This window comes from Mastigoproctus giganteus, chromosome 11 (genome assembly GCF_048544385.1).
Source record: "Mastigoproctus giganteus isolate SK-2022 chromosome 11, ASM4854438v1, whole genome shotgun sequence".
Lineage (NCBI taxonomy): Eukaryota > Metazoa > Arthropoda > Arachnida > Uropygi > Thelyphonidae > Mastigoproctus > Mastigoproctus giganteus.
Window position 1 is genome coordinate 10,891,841 of NC_143585.1, and position 17,095 is coordinate 10,908,935.

The following is a 17,095-nucleotide window of genomic DNA, read 5'->3' on the forward strand; positions in this document are numbered from 1 at the left end:
CTCGTTCCCACGGGGAATATGCTATTTACTTAAGAAAATACGTATCAGCGGATTACCGTGCCCGAGGAGATTTCATGACATTTCTGCTAAGAAACTGAAAGTTGGTTGGACAGTTTTAGTGTGCATTAATTTGGATAGTGTGTATAAATTTAAATTTGGAGCGGAAATACCAAACGGTTCCCTTGCATTCCTACCTTGTGGCGACCTTAACCACTGGGCCAGTGGCACCTCCGTAGCCAGTGCGTAGCACGCGCTTCTTGATTAGACCGAGGTTCGAGCCCGTGACCACCAAATACGGAGGGTGCCGAAAGGTCAGGGAATGACCACCGCATATCCACGGAGCAATATGGCCTTAGTTGCTAATGCTAATAAAAACCAAATAACAACAAAAACAACAACCGGACCCGTTCTCAAACATGAAAACCGCCGTAACTCCCTGCATATGTGATCTCTGCAATAATTCCACAGATGAAACCCTATTTTGCAGTAAATCAAAGCATAGAATATGCAGGTATGCTCAGAATACTGTACTCAAACCTCTCGCGCTTATCGCTCAATAAGAGAAAAGGATTCATGTGAAAATGCTGTTTAAATAGTAAACAGACAGGAGTTGCGAGAACCTCCAATCACAAGCTTGATTTCCCCCGGCATGGAGAAAGAAATGCGCCAACAGAAGAATGCAACACATCGAAGGAAGTGACTATTCTGACCTCTCACCCCACCGGTGATGCACAACACACTGACTTGGGAAACAACGAAAGAATAATTAATTTAGAAAATAATAGACAAGACGAGAAAGATCATGAAAATTGTGGCCATGAAAGAACAAATACTCTGTCTAAAGGATGGTAATGGGAAACAAACGAGCGCATCATCATTATCAGCATATATACATCCATCGTGCGTTCTCTTAGCTGCAGCTGAACCACGCAAAAATCAGCTATATACAACGACCTACTTGGCCTTTCCTCTCGCCAGAAAAAAATTCTCGACCTCGCAAAAATGTTTCCCATCCCTAGCCCCGTGGAGGCGAGTCGCTACTATCTTAGGTTGCACAGAAACTCCCTGATTACTTTCGCTTAATCAAAAGCAAATTAAAAGAAAAACAATTCCTTTCATAACATAAAACTTATAATAACATAAAATAGATATAACACTGTACCCCACATAACACACGACAACGTACCCAAATATATAACACCACTCAAACGCCACCAACGTAACATGACCACAAAAACACCACTAAGTACCACGACAAATTCTATTCACCTCAGTGAGAAAAGTTAAGAACAACATATAGGACTCCCTCACCGCAAAGAGCCCACCCAGCTCCAGAGAAGAACAAGCACCAAGCTGGGCAATGAGCCTTCAGTTTGGACCATTATATCACGGACATTCTACAATCACATGCACGCTGTTCTCAAGTGCCCCACACTCACAGAACAGACTATCAACAAGGCGTAGTTGATGCAATCGTCCCACAAACCATGTTTGGTCACAACCATAGCCTGAAAAACACCGAGCTTCGGCTAAAAACATACCTGATCAAGGTGACTCACATCTGGAAGCAGACCAAAGGTCGCTCGCCCCTTGGACAACGCTCCTACCACTGTACCATTAAGGCTTCCCTAAGACGCCTCTCTTCCTCCTTCAAGTCCTGCCGGCCATATATTCTTCCCTCCTCCGGACAAGAGGAAACTCCCAGCAATTCGGAGGGAATATACTGCCTGGAGCGGTAGCGCAAACCACGCTCCGCAATCATCAGGTCAATTGGTAAGGCACAAGCAATAACTTGAAGGGTAACATTGAAACCTGTTCTACAGGCATGAATCAAACTAAGCATGGCCAAGCGCTGCGCCGCCAAGAGATGCCCCTGAACCAGCCTGTTGCTAACGGCAGAGCCCCATGCACTGCAAGAAAAGGACACCATGGGGAGGAAGATACATTTATAACGGAGATCAATATTCCTTCCTTTAATTTCCCAATTGGGTCTGGTTATCCGCCATAGCTTTCCATACAGGCGCTTCACCTTCTCCCTCAAAGTCTTTAGGTGAGGAAGAAAAGTGAGCCGGGTGCCAAGAGTACGCCAAGGTACCTAACCCCAGGAGCAATGTCAAGAGCCAGCCCTCCTAAACCTACGATGGGACTCCTATTTGCACTCAGCGTACTCTTCAGCATCATGCATTTAGACTTCGTTGGAGAGATAGCAAGATTATGGACAGAAGCCCAACTCTGAATGCGTGCTAACACCTCACTGGACCTCAGCTCCAGCTGCACCCGAGTGTAACCCTGCACCAGCATGTCTATCTCATCTGCGTAGGCCACCAGATAGATGCCATCCCACTTCAGATTAAGCAATTCATCTAGGACAAAGTTCCGCACATAGAGAGCCATGATATACCCCTGTGGAACCCCCCCAGGCAACCTCATAACTTACTTTACCAAAGTAAGTCTGTACCACAATCTGACGCCGATCAAGGTAACTACGCATCAGCTAATAGAGATCACATGGGCACTCAATCTCTCTCAATCTCCGCAAGATATTCTCCCACCACAAGTAATCGAAGGTCCCCTGAAATCAAGGAAAATTGCAAGGAAGTACTTGTCCGAGGAACTTCGCACCTGGACAACAGGTGAATCACAGCATCCTCAGCAGAGCGGCCTTTTTTTGAACCCAAACTGCTGATCGGACTCCTGCAGCTGGTGCTGATAAAGCCGTAACAGGCGATCCCTTATCAGCCTCTCAAGAACTTTCCCGAGGACAGACAACAATGACACTTGCCTGTACGAAGACGGGCCAGTCTTTGCATGATCTGCACCCTTAAACAGGACTTTGATGCAAGCCATCTTCCATTGCTCAGGAAACAATCTCTCCTCCGTACAACTGGTATATAAGGCTAAGAACAAGTCAGAACAGTGCTTAAATAGCACTTTAATGGCCTCTGCTAGAATGCAATCCATACCAGGCGCCTTACGGTTTTTAGTGCACTTAATGGCATCAGTAAGCACAACCATCTAAAAAGCTACACTACTGTCCCCACCAATCGCATGTGAATTAATCGCATGTGAATTAGTCGCATGAATGCCACACTGCACGTCGCTCTCCTCACCGCGCTCATCCACAGGGAACATGGTAGTCAGATTTCATTTGGACCATCTCTTCACACGTCCTGGTTTCCAGAGAACCACTCAACACCGTGAACTGTACACGATCAAGCCGCAATCGATCCATTACCAACCGGTAAGGAAGCCCACCGGGATCCATATTATCCTTCTCGCTGACAAAATCCTGCTAAGCTTGCCGCTTACGAAGGCGGATCTCCCTAGTAAAATTTCGTCGGGTTTCAACAAATTGCTCTCGAAAGTCGGCAAGATTCTGAAAACCGCCACGCCGAGCTCTCTGAAACCGGCCCAGGTCCGATTGACCAAACTTTGGAGCCTAGTGAACTCTCGACATCACCAAGGCACACCACTCCTGCAACATGCTCTCCTCATAAAGCCAGAACAGGCCCTTCGCAATAAGTCAGTCACCATACCGTTATGTTGGGCTGGCAGCCCATACCGTTATGTTGGGCTGCCAGGCTGCCCCTTCATCGCTGCTTCCATGCGTCAGTCATCACATCATTAAGGATCGCCTTGAACCTACCCCACTTCGCTGCACCAACCGCAAACCTGTCCACAACTTGGCGAGCAAACGGCCAAAATTTAAATCTATACACCCTATGGTCACTAGTCGACCAATCTAGCACCACCGACCAGTGAACAACTTCGTTTACCAACGAGCCAGTGAAAACCGTGACATCGATATTGGACTCACCCAGAGTCGTGGAGAAGGTGCTTAACTGGTCAGCTAAATTTAGGACTCCCAATCGATTCGTGCGGAATCAGTCTTCAAATAGAGATCCCCGACGATCAATCTCCCGATTTCCCCAAGTGACGAACTTGGCATTCGCATAAATGCCGATTAAAATCCTCTCGCCCCAGAGCTCATTAATGTACCGAAAATAGGCCTGCGGCTCGTCCCGAAACTGGGCATAAATGCTGACCAAATACAGCGACCAAACGCTCCAATGATCTCCACACACACAAAATGAGAGGAGCTAAACTGCAACTGAGTAACCACAAAGACCTCGGTCACAAACAATGACAGCCTGGCAACCATGACCATGCTGCTCGACCCTGTACTCCATCGGGTAGCCACGAACGTGTTCATCAGAGGTGTATGGCTCCTGCACCAGGACACAGTCACACTACTCCTTCTTCGTGCACTCCGCCAAGTGCAAGGCCACAGGGTAAGATCGCTGACCATTCATCTGCGCGATATAAAGCCCTTCGGTATTAGCGTCTATACTGTAGAGAATTTAGAAACAAATATAGATAAAAAAATTACCTGATCAAGGTAGACATCACGAGGCACATGAACTGGATCCTGTGTGATATCTCGATTCTATCAGTATAAAAATTCCATGGAACAAGAAATCACCAATTAAAAACACAATAATGTAGAGCACTGATTTAATCAGCCGCACGCACGAATGACGAGAATCATTTTCCATATATATTTTTGTTTATACTCCGGCACGACCACCAGGTCAGTGGAGTTCACAATGAATGAATCAATACAAATATTAATCGTATTTAGTAATCGTGGGCTTGAACCCCTGGCCCACTCAAAGAGCGTATGCTACTAGCCGTCTCCCTCTTATTTTATTTTTTTTTTTTTCATTTTATTTTCTGCCTTTTTAGTCCATATCATCGATAAAAGTTGGTTTCGCAGTAAAATCGACTGATGAGGTTCTTATTTAACTGTTCTCTGCAGTTCTTGTCTTGATTGAAATAGTTTTTCATTTACTATACCCAATATTCTTCTCTTATAACGATCACAACAGACTTTAGACCACACTTACACCGCTGACCTATGATTGAATTCGACTTACACCATTCCTTAAAAAGTGTCTTTCCAGTTCTTTAAGAAACGTCGGCCAATTCGACTATTTCTGTAAAAAAATAATGCCCTTTAGACCTGCCAAATGCTATGATCCCCATTTAGCCATTCCCAAATCACACACGGCATACCTGTAAATGGAGTAAATGGGTTAACATTAACTCTACTTTCAGTGCTGTGAAGGAAACAGGTAAAGTTGATATACGTATTCCATCTGGGTACATTAAATACTACAGGTGACTAATTTTTGTCCGACATCCGTATATATTAAAAATTGTCATGTATACAGTACTAAACTTACCCTTTCTTGAAGTTTTCTACTTAAGAAAGATTTTACTATTGCCCATCCAGTCTCACTGCCTGTTACACAGTGAACGATATGGCATTGTTTGTAACGGACTGGGAAGCTATTCTGGAATTAAACAAAATAAGTTTTCTGTAATGGCATATCTAATGAATTAATTTTTCACGGCAATCATTTGTAGTACTATAATTATTTTAGAACAAATAAGTACTCTTAACAATTTATTAAATTGCTCAAACTAAATCAAATCTTTCGATGGTAGTACACTAGCTATGACTGAATACTTCCACTTTTTGGTACATTAACTCTAGCTATAGCGGTAGTAGTAGTAATAGTAGTAGAAGTGGCATGTGATGCAAGAGAGCAAGTGTGTGAGCTTATGCAGCATCAGCCAAAAAAAAAAAAAAAAAAATCACACCATTCCCTCCAAATGCCTGTCCAGTTCCTCCTTAAATTAATTCAACCTATCAATTTCGACAACGACAGATGGAAGTTTGTTCCAGCAATTAACCACCTGCTGGCTAAAGGCAAATTTCCGCACATCTATTCTACATCAGTCTTTTCTTAATTTGAATTTATACCAACTTAGGTTCGTAATCTGAACAAGTGGAAGGATTCCAACAGAATTCAGCATGCTCAACCCATTCAAGGCCTTATACACCTCAATCAGATCACCGCGCAGGTGCCTAGTCTCCAGCCACTGCAATTTTCAGAACTTAAGCCTCTCTTGGTAAGAGGATCCCTTCATTCCCCTCACCAACCTTGTTGCCCTTCTCTGTACACGCTCAAGCAAATCTACATCCTTCCTAAAATGAGGCCTCCAGACCTGTACGCAATACTAAAGGCGCAGCCTGACCATTGCCTTATACAGATGGACAATCCCTCCTTCTCCCTGCTAGCAAAATTCTTATATATCATTCAGAAACCCCATGACCTGCCCTGGCAGCCAGGCTGCATTGGTCAGAAAACTTCATATCTGACTGCAAAAATATGCCCAGGTCTTTTTCATTTTCTACCACCTTAAGTGTAGTACCACACAGTTGGTACGTTTCTCTGGGGTTACTTCTACCCATATGCAGTACTCCGCATTTGTCAAGGTTAAACTTCAGTTGCCACTTCTTAGCCCATCTGCCCAAATTATCTAGCCCCTGTTGCAGTAGCACACTGCCATTACTGTAATTAACAACCCTGCCAACCTTTGTATCATCTGAAAACTTCGACACTAAGCCTGGTATACCTTCATCAATATCATTGATAAATATACAAAAGAACAGTGGACCCAGCACCGAACCCTGTGGGACTCCACTAATAACATTAGTCCAAGAAGAGCAGCACCCATTGATTACCACCCTCTGTCTTCTCCCATTCAATAATCATTTTATCCATTGTAGCAACTTATCCTTAATACCATTCTGCTCCAATTTGTACAATAGTCTTCCATGCGCAACAGTGTCAAAAGCTTTCCTGAAATCCAAATATATGATATCAAAATTACTTTTTTGCATCCAGTTCCTTTGTAACCACATCATAATGGAGCCATGTAATGCAAGAAAGCAAGCTTACAAAGCGTAACCCAATAAAAATAAAAAAAAAAGTTCACACGACTGTTCCCTATAAATCTTTGATCAGCTCCGTGAATTTATTTAAACTATCAACTTCTACAACGATAGACGGAAAGTTGTAACAGCAATTAACCACCAGCTGGCTAAAGGCAAATTTCTACACATCTATTCTACATCTGCCTTTCCTCAATTCGAATTTATGCTCATTTAGTTTCTTTATCTGAGCAAGTGTTAGAATCCCATCAGAATTCAGCGTGCTCAATCCATTCAAAGCCTTATATAACTCAATCAGATCATCTCGCAGATACTTTGTATCCAGCTGCGGCAATTTGCAGTACGTAAGCCTTTCTTGGTAAGAGGATCCCTTCGTTCCCCTCACCAATCTTGTTTCTCTGCTCTGTATGTTATTTTATTAATATTAAATCTTTTTTTTTCCCAAGAAACCTTGGGTCACCGCGGGACGGATCTGTGCCAGAAGGGTGTGAATATTTACAGACTAAGGTGCGAGGAACACAATGTACAATAATCAGGAATACATGCGTGCTCGACCCGAGACTTTTACAGGATTAAATATGCAAAATATATGATTGCATGAAGACAACAAGTCTTTGTCATATACAAATAGGCAAGTTAAAAAAAAAAAAAAAAAAAAAAAAAAACAGTCTGTCATATCCAGGAGCAGGTGAGTATTATAAGTTCATTATCTGGTAGCAGTTCTTGAGGATTTCCTTCCTGTAGAGCTTGCCTTCACAGAACCTATCAGAGTGGATCCTAAATTTATTGAAGATCCGAAGACAATTGGCTGGAAACATATTCCTCAGGGAATCAATGCTTGACGGCGTAAGACGTAGAGGGTGACAGGAGTCAGGGTGCTCCCCTCTTGCCCTCCTCGGGCCAGAGATTAATGTGGATACCGATGGAGCATAAATTTGCCTCGTTATAAGCCGTGAAAGCGTGAGGACACTTTTTGTCATGATGATGTCTCCAGGGAGTGGTGCCCAGATTTGCTTGTAGGATATATCTGGAAATAGTTAGGGGGTGGCCTACCACCCTTTTCATCCATCTAAGCAACCAGTACTCTAAACTGAGATACTTCTGAAGATATGAGACAGGGACAGATGACCAAATTTCTGAAGCATAGAGAGGAATCGGTGCAATACACCTCAGGATGTGCCGAACAAGCAGCGCTGGCTGATGCACACCAACGAGCTCTTGACGCACTGCCCAAAGATCAGCGTACGTATTCTGCCTCATCCTGGAAAAGTGAGGCTGAAAAGTTAGCCCAACATCCCAGGTGAGGCCAAGATCAGTATGAGAGGTCACCTTTTGCACCGGTTCCCCACTAACAAAGATTTGGATATCATATTTGACATTCTTTTTGGTTATCGTCAGTTGTGCTGACGATAACCAAACTTTCCAAGCTCAATATCTGCCTAGACGCGTGTTGGTTGATATCATGAATCTGATGATTATGATCTGAGCTCACGTAGAACGTCAGATCGTCGGCATAAGAGACAAAGTTCGGATTCTGAGCAAGGAAAGGCTCCAAAACTGCTGCAAACAGGATACCTGACAGTACGCTTTCTTGTGGGATGCCTCTTGAGACGTCAATAGTTAATTGAAAGTCATTGTGGGTCACAAACAGGTGTCTAGAAAGTAAAATAGACTTCAAAATTTGAAGTAAGGTATCTGCTAGGCCGAAGTAGTGTTTCAGAATGGTAAAAAGTGCTGGGTGGTGTATTTTGTCATAAGCTGATTTTATATCGAGGAATATGATATCAATCTGTGATTTGTTGTTAAGGGTGCGCTGAATTCTTAAGAGGGTATCAAGAAGACTGGTAGTTGTCGATCTCCTTTGTAGAACGGTACACAGGTACTCGGGCTTGTGTGCAAAGCAATGCTGGGCAATTGTTGGCTGAATTACTTTTTTCAAAAAGTTTGAGTAAAGAACAACTGATGGATATTGGTCAGAGGTCTTTGGGAGATTTGGGTTTCTTGATCTTTGGAATGGGCTTAACATGGTAAGTTTTCCAAATTGAAGGAACTATTCCAGATTGCAGGATTTGTCCGAAAAGGTGAAGGAGAAGGTCGACTATATATGGGCTGCAAATTTTGATAATAAAGAATGCTTTATTACCAAAATCCGGACCTACAGTGGCTTTGTTGAGTAGTTTATTGATGACATCAATTAAGGTCTCTGTAGTTATTTCTATTTCAGACAAGTGTGCCCTAGGTAACCAGTCCTCCTGCGAGAGAAAGGAATCAGAGTCAGGAAAATCTGCCTGCAGTAAGTTGAACTCTGCCCATTCCTGGACAAGCTTTTTGTCAATGGCTAGACGATGATGATGTGAAAGGATCCTTCTACCACTCTTCGACCTATTGAGAACAGTGGGTTAAGGACCTGCCTTTTCTTTTTCAAGAAGCAATCTCTTTATTTCTTAAAATCGAACGGTCTGAGGGAAGTTGAATTTTCTACCATTTCCGGTAGGCCTTCTGCTTACTTAGTTTCCTTATTAAAGACCCGATTCGATCTGTTACCAATCCTGGTGAATTTGACTGCACCATGTATTGCAATTAACTTAAGTTGTTTCAACAAGAGCATAACGGCATCCTCCAACGGCTCAGAATAGAGACGCCCCCAGTCAAACCCAATCAAGCATTGGAGAATGATCTCTGGATTCAGATATTTGGTAGAGAGGGCTATCCTAGGCAATTCAGCAGAGTACTCGTCAGGTAACCCAAGGGAATTGCTCTGTAAGGATAGTTTACATGCAATTGGCGACTGATCATATTGGAATCGAAAGTTGCTAGGAAGGAGTTTGATATCTTGCAAGTTGTGGAAGATTAGGTCCAGCGCTTGACATGCTCTGGTTGGTTGCGTCACTAACCGTGTAAGGTTAAAGGTCCGAAGAGTGGCCTCAAGGCCCTCAAGGGCATTCCCATGCCTGGGCAGTGGCAAGTTAAAATCACCTGCTACAACATTTGGAATTTTAGGCACTAAGTTGGATGCTGACCACATAAGCAGCTCAGCTCTAGAGTCTTCATTGTGGTCTGGAGGAAGGTAAATCAGGCAGCATTGGATTTGAAGAAGAGGACTCCTCAGCTTCAGGGAGACTGCTTCAAAGTTGTTTCACTGGCTCACTCGTGTCCTTATTGGCTGGAATCGATCGTTGAACAGGATTTCAACACCTCAGCCTAGCCCGTTAATCCTGTGATTCCCAATGTGTTTGTAAGGAGTGTTAAAATGGATAAGATCAAGTTGTCTATCCGCCGTTAACCATGTTTCTGTAAGGCAGATGACATCAAATTCATTAAGCAATAGGAGAGCCTGGAGACAATGAAGCTTGTTTTTTAGGCTGCGTACATTCTGCATAAACCAAAGAATCTCTCCTTCATGTGAACCTGGTAGCAAGTCATCCTTTTGTAGCTATGGCTGTTTATCTCGCCAGGATCCGCTGTAAGCGATCGATCTGCTCCTCTCTTGGAAAGGCTTTATAAGGGTGCCTGCCTACCGGCCAGCAGCTAGAATCCAAGACGATATGCTTTGCATTCGCAGGGCAGGAGATGATAAAGGAAGAATAGGTCGTGTGTCTAGTTTTGATAGCTTTTGCGTCTAAGTTGACCCCATGTTCTTGGGCAAAGAGTGCCCTGATACTTTCCGCTTTTGTTGCTGGTCCCAGTCTGGAAACAAAAATTCTCTCTCGGGTCTGGACAGCTGAAATATTATATATCTCCTCAAGTCTCGCGACTGAGGGACCGATGTAGGTTCAGTAGGAACCGACATATTAGGCTCCTCGCATCGAATTCTATTACCTTGTGTTTTCACAGTTAAAACACTTTGAGCCCAAGCCATTTGTGGGTTATGCCTGGGAAATTGCGCATGATAGTTAAAATGGTGAGAGAGACAGTAGGCATCTGCTTGAGCATAGATCCGCTCCATCCTGTTGTAACAGTGATGAGCCTGGCTCAGAACCTGGCTACCTGGCTTCTCCTGACGTCTTTTCCAAGGTTGGTGCAGATTAGTTTCACCAGGAATCATACACTTGTCCTGGATAAAAGGGCTGTCAGCCTCGTAGGTCGGATTGCGCTGATGGAGAGGGGTGTGAGGGGGACGAGTATCCAAAGGGTTCAACATCACGGCCGGGGCTACGATCTGTTCAGTTGTTCTGTCTGCAAAAAAAGCGAACGGCAGATTTTTGAGATCTCTTGTTTCTCGCTGGACGTGCTCAGTTTGAGTTGGAGGTCTTGGAAGTGCATTATCTGCTTCCTGTGAATGCTCCTGAGGTTCCAAACGGTCCATCACTGACGTCTGACTAGAGGGAAAACAGCATTCACTTATAAAGATTTTGAGATCCCTGAGTTGTTCATTCATTATGAGCACTTGGTCGAGAATTTCCGTATTTTGGGCTCTGAGTTTTCTATTTTCGTCATTGAGGCAGGCAAGAGAGTCGATTATTGGGGACAGAATCGCCCCGAAAGTGATCTTAAATCTTTCAGGGACTGCATTGAGTATGGACGTGTTGTCCCTTAGAGCGCTTTTAATTGACAAACTATCAAAGGGGCTATTAACCTGCAAGTCCTTTGCGGAGGCGGCAGGAGCAGTATCAAACTCCCTATCCGAAGAAGCAACGTCTTTCCCAAAGTATAAGCTTGAATCTCCAGGTGTTCTCGACTCAGACGACGCAATACTACCTTCAATCAAACTGCGCACCTCAAGAAGGCCAGAGAGCTTGGATGGGATTTCTTCTGCAAGAGTGATAGTGGATATCTCTTCCTTCGAGATGTCCGCGCTTTTTTGTTACTTGCGCAAAGGTGGCAGGTCCATTTTCTTCTCCGTTGTTTGTTCAACCTTTTAGCTTGAGGTGGCTGGCAATCCCGACAGAAGAATCTACGACACGTAACACAAAGTAATGCCGGAGCCCCGGGTTTGAACCCACATTTGGCACAGGACTTTTGCTGAACGCCCGTTCTATCTTTCACTGTATACAGCTGAATTATAAGCGTAGGATCTGTGCTGAAAAAGGGGGCGGATGGCACGTCGAGAAAGGCAGTAGTCGGGTAGGTGAAAAGGCAGGGCGCAACAAAGTCTTGCTGCAATTGGGCAGCTTACTAGCTTGAAGTGTAGGCTAAATTCCGGAGATGCACAAATTAAGTAAGTTTTGATAGGGCAGCTGGGCCATCTGTGATCTGTTGATGAGGGGATCCACCAAAAGCGGTCATCTTATCGAATACTTGATTGCCAAACAGAAGTGGACAAAAATAGTCAGAGTTAGTTTGTTAAGTTCCTTCTAACTCGCTGCCAACATGCAATCTCTTAAGCCAGTGGTCTCAAACTGGCGGCCCGCGAGCCGCATCCGGTCCCCGAAGCAATTTTACACTGTCCGCGAATACATTTCAATTATATTCACTCTCATTTTGTAAAAAAAAAAAAAAAAAAATCCGGCCCGTCAGCTACTTTCAGATCGTACATTCGGCCCGCATGCAATTTGAGTTTGAGATCACTGTCTTAAGCTAAACAGATGCATAAGTAGGTCAGAGTTATAAAAGTCGCGCCTTGCAAGTGGTCAACTGCCGGAGAACTCCCACCGCAGAGGAACTGCTTGACCTTGTGATATAGCCCGAAGCGGACAGTGGTTAGCCAGCAAAGTAGGACAACAGAAGTGAAGTCTGAATTCAGGCCTCGGAGACAAGCAACGCTGGCAAATGTGAATATATGGATAGAAACAGATCATGAAAAAATCATAATTACCTAAAATTTTAGGGTAATAATCTTCCACAGGATGCACAGTATTACCACTAGGCAGGTCACTATACAAAAAAACTAGTGTAACTCGCGAAATACATACATGAAATCGCTGAAAAATTGAGGAGCACAAGATTAGACAGTCTTCATAGCTGCGTGCACGCGCACGAACCAACCTAAAATAATGTTTATACTTCGGGACGACCAAACGGTCAGAGGAGTTCACGAGATAGACAAATTACAAGAAACAGTGTATTCAGCAGTCACGGGCTTGAACCCCGATCACTCAAGGCACGTGTACATATGAAGAAGAATTCTTTATTATATACAGAAAGCACATTGCTGTATACAACTCCCTTCACGGCTACAAGCCAGGGGTTTACATAAAAGAAATCATATAATACAATAAACACAAAAAAAAATAAAAAAAAAAAAAAGAGCATTACGACTCCTGAAAAGTTTGTACACTGGGATGATAGATTCAGGGCAGTGATGAATAGGTCTCCCGGAGCAGGGTCTACTGTCCTCTAACTTGGTCCTGGGAAGGAAATCGACCGAGTACTTTCTGCCTATATTCCTTGTCGACTGCGAATTTGTAGAGGTCGCCGTCCAAGGACTGTATGTCTTGCAGCATTTGCACGGGTAGGAACCGCTCAGTTAGCTTTAACCGGTTTGGAGTGGCCTGTAGGATTGGATTAGCCCTAAGGCTTGGGACTGGGATCCTCCATCCACAGTTAGCCCAGAAATCTGGCACTGAAATAATGCCGACCATCATTTTGATGGCAAAGACGAGTCTTCTCTCGTGAATGATGGCAGGAAGACGTCTCATGTTGAGAGCTGCCGCCATCTTGGTGGTCCTTGGTGTAGAGGGAAGCCGAAATTTCCATATGGCCCACCTCAGTAGCCAGAATTCCCCCGCGAAAATCCGTCTAAGATGGGTCGTAGCAGTTGAGGTCCAGACTTCGGCGCCATACAATATTACCGGATAAACGCATGTCTTAATATATCTGCACCCAACAGCCTGGTCATGGACGTGCATTAGTTGTTGTTTAATCATCCACCGGAGTCGACAGAACTTTATTTGCAAGTTGTCTATGTGCGGTACAAAGGAGAGCTTTTGATCAAAAGTAACGCCCAGATCTGTATGTTGCTGGACGGCAGAAATCGCGCATCCTCTTAAAATGGGTTGTACTATTGTTGGGCTACGTTTGAGAGAGAAAGTCAACTGTTTTGACTTCTCAGGATTGATTTGAAGTCCGAAACCGGAGAGGAAGGCCTCAAGGTTCTGGATTTTCTGAAGGATTAAGGTATTGATGTATTCAGCAGTGTCTCCAGGGTTGATAGGAGTAAACAGTTTTATGTCATCGGCAAAGGTGAGGATGTCAGTTCGGCCTATCACAAATGACACGAGAATAGCTGAGAACAAGATTCCGGACAGGACCCCGCCTTGTGGAACTCCAGCTGTAATGGTCCTGGTATAGCACTTATTTCTATCACGAACAATAATGGTCCTGTTCTCCAGCATTGTCTGAATAAACCAGAGCACGTCTCCACCAATGAGGTAATACTCACGTAGTATACTTGCCAATGCGTGAACGGATACGGAATCAAATGCTGCCTGGACGTCGATATACGTAACGGTGATTTCCGAACGGTGCTCAAATGCCTCGAGGATCGTGGTAGTGGTGGTGACTAGATTTGTAGCGGTGGATCCTGACCGGGTAGCATAGTGGATCTGCGGTAGCTGTTGTGGCATAATTTGGATGGTTAATGTTCTTAGAAGAGATTTCTCAAAGAACTTTAATAGGCATGATGCAGAGGAAATTGGACGGAAGTGACTGGGCTGAGAAGCAGAGCGTGTTTTCGGCAGCGGTCTTACTAGATAGACATGCCACCTAGGAGGGAAGAAGTTTTGATTAAGGATCTTGTTAAATAAGGACAGGATTGGATCAACAACAAATGTACTGAGGCATTTCAGCATAAACTGAGGAATTCCGTCGGCACCTGATGCGGCCGTAGGTGCTAAGCTATTCATTACGTCGATCAGCTGGTCTCTGGTGAGGTGAACTGAATTTAAAGGGCCTGTCGAAATCGGATTGATTGGGAATTCCATTGGTGTAGTGGATTCTGACTGAGCAGCGAACCTAGTTATATGGTCGAGCCAGCTCCTCATATTGAGTGAGTCAATGGCATCCTCTGATTGGATTCTATGGAAGGGCTTCCCCTTATTTATGGTATCCTCTAGGTGAAGTTTTATTGCCTTCCTCTTGTTCCGAATAAAAAGCGCCCTAGCTCGGGAATAGGCAGTTCTGTCCGAAGGTGACCCGGAGTTTTTCCACTTTTTGTGCAAATTCTGTTTAACGTGGAAACTTTCAGAGACTTCTGGATTCCACCAGGCCTTTGATGCTTAAGCAACTCAACATCCTTTCTAAAACGAGGCATCCAGACCTGTACGCAGTACTCAAGGCGTGGCCTAACAATCGCCTTATATAAATAGATAATCATTTTATTATTATTATTATTATTATTATTATTATTATTATTATTATCATCAGTTTATTTCTCTTAGGAGAAACACGGTTACAGCCACTGGCTAGGGGTGATCATACATATACAACTATGTTACAAACTGTAATTCAATTATAAAATACATGAAATACATAATATCTGAATTATAAGTACATTTTATCTGGAATATAAAATATTTGAGTTATTAATTACTCGCAAAGACTTTTACTACTTAACTACTGTAAACTGGTAAGAACTTAATACCGTGGCAATTGAAGCATATCCTCTGCTTAAACACACTTAAGTGGGAGTTTCACCAAATTTACATAAACACAAATATTTACAGCCAAATTGCTCACGGGAAACACCGTACTTCCTTCACGTGGATCGACTGACCATAATCTGGACTAGAATTGCTTTTAGAATTCTTCCATTCTCTAGTGACAAGTGAGAGAAAGAAAACATGCAACGGGGAGTAATAAAAGAAACTCTGCGTTAACTGAAAGGTGATGACAAGTTTTATCACAAAGTATTATTATTATTTTTTTTTCTAAAACGGTAATCTTTGTGTGAATTTACATACCTGGCATATGTTGGCCATTTTCCGCAGTTTGTTGTAGTTAAAATATTTCTTTGCCATAGCAAAAGTCAAGTACTTTAAATCTATGATGCATTTGCCCCCGTGGATTTGGCTCAGCTCAAATTGGGTACTCCACTCCAGAACTAACAGAATGAGTCGTAAACAGACGTTGATGGATATATCCGGATAGTCCACCTGATCTGAGAAACATCAAGGACGCCGACGTTACTTCTCAACCACAAGAAAACACCAGAAATAAATATTATTTTTGATAAATAACAAAATCTGTAAGAAAATCAATAAGAAAGCAGACTTGCTGGAAGCAAATATAAAAAAAAAAAAATTAAAGTATTGGTTATTTTCCTGAAATCAAACTTTAAAGGTTAATATAAAGGAAATGAAATCACTGCGAAACAGCGTTTTTTAATATTATATTAAAATTTAAGGGAAATATCTGATAAAGTAATCTGCGTCACTTACTGAACTTTAAAATCATTACGGACTCCCCATTGGGTACTCTATACGGCGAAATAGTAAAGCACTGGCCCAACAGAACCGGGTTTATTTCTTCGAGGCTGGATGTGTTGAAGAATTCTTCGTTCAGGATCCGAGTTTTATAGTAATTTCTGATGGTCGTCAAGGTATGCGACACAATGAACTTCCTCACCCGAAGGAACTTCAACAGGAATTTGGAGTCAGTGTTTGGTTCGAAGTCTTTCATCCCTAAAAAAAAAAAAAAAAAGTTGTAGGATTGTGCTACTCCAACATTATACCTGAAATTCTTGGAACACATACCTTTCAGCAGCTCCCTCAGTTCTTTCAGTGCAGATTCTCTTGTTTCGTCCGTTTCTCGGAGCTCCCTGGCTGCCTTTTCGATGTCTGATGGGAGAAGTTCTTCCTCTCCATGAAGCCTAAGCGACTGTTTCGTTTCTACAGAACTGCTGCTCATGCTGTTCTTTACAGTTGCGACGAATAAACAAAGCCCACAAGAAAAAGAAGAACCGTTAAAGAGTAACACTCAAGAGTACTACAGTGAATTCCGCTTTACGGTTTGAAGTTGGGACTGCTGGATGCATTTACTCCGTTCTGTTGTGTCTGAGAACAGATCCGTCTTTATAAGTTGTTTATGTGTTGCTTATAACACCGTGACTGCCTCTGTGTAGTTGTGATGCAAGCTGAAATAATAATCCCTACCGCGAATCACACACCTCCCCCGTTGCTAGTGACTAGAAAATTGTAGTTGATTCTTCCTTATTTAAAAATTTCTTTCTTTCTCTCTCTCTCTCTCTCTCTCTCTCTCTCTCTCTCTCTCTACTCCCCTTCCAGGCTAATTTCACGGTTGTTGATTATCCGTTAAAAACACTAAAATTAAAGCTAATCTCCTGCCCACACCGTGTGGAAAAGACCTGAGTTCGTGGCTCATCGATGACGGGAGAAATAGAAATTTTTATGG

General features: G+C 43.2%; 1 protein-coding gene across 1 annotated transcript in view; it reads right to left on the minus strand.

The window, feature by feature from the left end:
• The window catches only part of LOC150077701 (uncharacterized), a 54,722-nt gene extending 37,993 nt beyond the window's left edge, over nucleotides 1-16,729 (minus strand). Inside the window, exons 1-4 of the mRNA XM_090385212.1 lie at nucleotides 16,438-16,729; nucleotides 16,123-16,365; nucleotides 15,646-15,842; nucleotides 5,247-5,357 (exon numbers count right to left, since the gene is read on the minus strand). Of these exons, the coding sequence (XP_090241338.1) occupies nucleotides 5,247-5,357; nucleotides 15,646-15,842; nucleotides 16,123-16,365; nucleotides 16,438-16,591 (705 nt within the window). The 5' untranslated portion in view covers nucleotides 16,592-16,729. The remainder of the gene's footprint in view (nucleotides 1-5,246; nucleotides 5,358-15,645; nucleotides 15,843-16,122; nucleotides 16,366-16,437) is intronic.
• Nucleotides 16,730-17,095: the final 366 nt, after the last annotated feature.